The sequence below is a fragment of the Micropterus dolomieu genome, linkage group LG17 (genome assembly GCF_021292245.1).
Source record: "Micropterus dolomieu isolate WLL.071019.BEF.003 ecotype Adirondacks linkage group LG17, ASM2129224v1, whole genome shotgun sequence".
Taxonomy (NCBI): Eukaryota; Metazoa; Chordata; class Actinopteri; order Centrarchiformes; family Centrarchidae; genus Micropterus; species Micropterus dolomieu.
In genome coordinates this window covers 37,569,907-37,572,676 of record NC_060166.1, presented here as the reverse complement: position 1 = coordinate 37,572,676, position 2,770 = coordinate 37,569,907, and the positions used below count along the sequence as shown (strand labels likewise).

Genomic DNA, 2,770 nt, shown 5'->3' with positions numbered 1-2,770 from the left:
GTTTAAGTCGCCCCCTGCTGGCTGCTGGAGAGGACGCAGGTTTAAGTCGCCCCCTGCTGGCTGCTGGAGAGGACGCAGGTTTAAGTCGCCCCCTGCTGGCTGCTAGAGAGGACGCAGGTTTAAGTCGCCCCCTGCTGGCTGCTGGAGAGGACACAGGTTTAAGTCGCCCCCTGCTGGCTGCTAGAGAGGACGCAGCTTTAAGTCACCCCCTGCTGGCTGCTAGAGAGGACGCAGGTTTAAGTCGCACCCTGCTGGCTGCTGGAGAGGATGCAGCTTTAAGTCGCCCCCTTTTGGCTGTTAGAGAGGACGCAGGTTTAAGTTGCCCCCTGCTGGCCGTTAGAGAGGACGCAGGTTTAAGTCGCCCCCTGCAGGCTGCTAGAGAGGACGCAGGTTTAAGTCGCCCCCTGCTGGCTGCTAGAGAGGACGCAGGTTTAAGTCGCCCCCTGCTGGCCGTTAGAGAGGACGCAGCTTTAAGGCACCCCCTGCTGGCCGCTAGAGAGGACGCAGGTTTAAGTCGCCCCCTGCTGGCTGCTAGAGAGGACGCAGGTTTAAGTCGCCCCCTGCTGGCTGCTAGAGAGGACACAGGTTTAAGTCGCCCCCTGCTGGCTGCTAGAGAGGACGCAGGTTTATTCAAGACTATAGCCTGTTCAACGTCTTACAGCACACGGGGGTGGGGGGGGGGGCACCTCTTTAGTTTGTGTTGTATTTCCTGGTTACATTTCGTCCTCACACGTTTAGACTCGCAGTTGTTAACATTTTTTGCATTTTTTGCATCTGTCTGACATCTGGTCCACCAAAGCCAAAGCAGACAGCTGTGGACAAAACACACGAGTGTTGAGTAAACAAATATGATTTGCTAAATATAAAACACTAAGACAAACATTTCACAAATATACCCTGAATTCAAATTTATATCAGGCACACAGAAACTATTTACTGAGAAAAATGCCCAATGTCAAATAATTGCTCCAAAATATATCTTCTCATGCCATGAAGTCAGGACAACCAGTGGAAACTGATAAATAATTAAACTAATTTTCAAATGATTATTATTTGGATTGTTTGATATTTTAGTAATTATTCCTTTATTTGTATTTTGTTTTTAAATTTCACATTTGATACAAATTTTTTCGTTCTAAATGAACACACACAAACATTTACGGTTTTATTTACTTATTTAATGAAATGTATGAAATTAATTGTTCTTTAATTTATTTGTAGCTTTATTGTTATTGTTGTTATACATTCATGCCAATAAAGCTGATTTGAATTTGAGTGGTCAGCTGTGAGAAAGGAGCCAGCGTTTGAACCTTCTCTCTCTCTCTATTTCTGTCAGTTTACATTATGAACAACGAGCGCAACACTTAGGATCAGCTCAGTGCACGTGCATGTTTCCCAGAGGATGAACCCTTTTATGTTTTTAAAGGAAAAGTAAAATTTTAAAAACGGGTCGTAGTATTCAAAGAGGAACAGCTCAGTCCAAAGTTCAGATAAACACTTCTGATGCACATGTTATGTCTGTATGTTTGATCTGTGCGTGAAGTGGATCTGAGGGAGTTACGTTCTGGATCTACTTGTTCAGTCGGGCGCAGAAGCTGGAGGTGCAGCACAGACTGGGCGGATGGATACGCTGCAGCCGCACTAACCTTTTAAACGTCTCTCCCTCAGAGCCCATGTGTTATGACTGGGGGGAGTCCAGTGAGAGGGCGGTCTCAGTCCTGGAGGGGGAGGCCGGGTGGCTCTCCTGTCCTCTCTTTTCTCACCCCTCCGTCTACAACTACACCTCCACCCAGAGCGCCGGACACAACCTCTTCTGGTACCGCCACCCTGAGGGTCACGACCTGGAACAGCCAATCACTTACAGGTACGACTGCGGGAAGTTCTGATCAGATGGTTCTCTACCCTTTGACCCAGGGTCACGGCCAGGGCTTATGGATGAACCCTACTCTGTCATGATGGACACGTGACCCTGTCAGACCCCCTAACCAGCCTCCAATCAGATGCCGTTCAGACTAATTGAGACACTTTGAGAGTAACTGAATGATGAAGATCAGCGTAACGATTTCCCTTCCAGTCAGGACGTATGGTGTTTTGGAGGCGAGCAGCTCGATTAGCGTCACTGAGGACATTATACTTTGTTCTGATGTCGCTGTAATTGAATCGTATCTGATTTACGTTCGTTCAGGGTCTAATGTGATTCTCCTCTGCAGCTCGCGGCTCAGCAAAGACAGAGAGAGACTGTGGCTGCAGCCGGCCGCCGCCGCCGACACCGGCCTGTACATCTGTATGCTACGGTAAGACTTCTGTCTTCTACATGGACTCTGGCATTTTAGTATTTCATCAACTTATTTATAACGACTTCATCTCCTCTGACTTAAACTGACTCTGAATTTAGCGAGGCCTCTTTATGTATCTGTCTGAATGAGGACTTGGTTGGTTTGGTAAATGTACCTCAGGTAAACCACCTCTGATGAAGAGCAGCACGCGGCAGCTTCACTAAACTTTCATTCTTTCATTATTTCGTTTCAAAACCAAATCGGAGAAACCCCCCCCCCAAAAGTAGTTTTTTGTTTTTTCTGTTTTAAATTAATTAATTTAAATTTTTTTTTTACATTTTTTATATATTATTATAATAACACACACACATTGCTGTTTTATTTATTTATTTTTATTACATTTTTAATATATTATTATAATAACACACACACATTGCTGTTTTATTTATTTATTTTTATTACATTTTTAATATATTATTATAATAACACACACA

At 44.8% G+C, this 2,770-nt stretch overlaps 1 protein-coding gene across 1 annotated transcript in view; it reads left to right on the top strand.

Moving 5' to 3' along the window:
- LOC123986262 (interleukin-1 receptor accessory protein-like) overlaps nucleotides 1-2,770 on the top strand; it is a 54,673-nt gene that overhangs the window by 27,456 nt on the left and 24,447 nt on the right. The window contains exons 3-4 of the mRNA XM_046074412.1: nucleotides 1,669-1,864; nucleotides 2,211-2,294. Coding sequence (XP_045930368.1) covers nucleotides 1,669-1,864; nucleotides 2,211-2,294 — 280 coding nt within the window. The remainder of the gene's footprint in view (nucleotides 1-1,668; nucleotides 1,865-2,210; nucleotides 2,295-2,770) is intronic.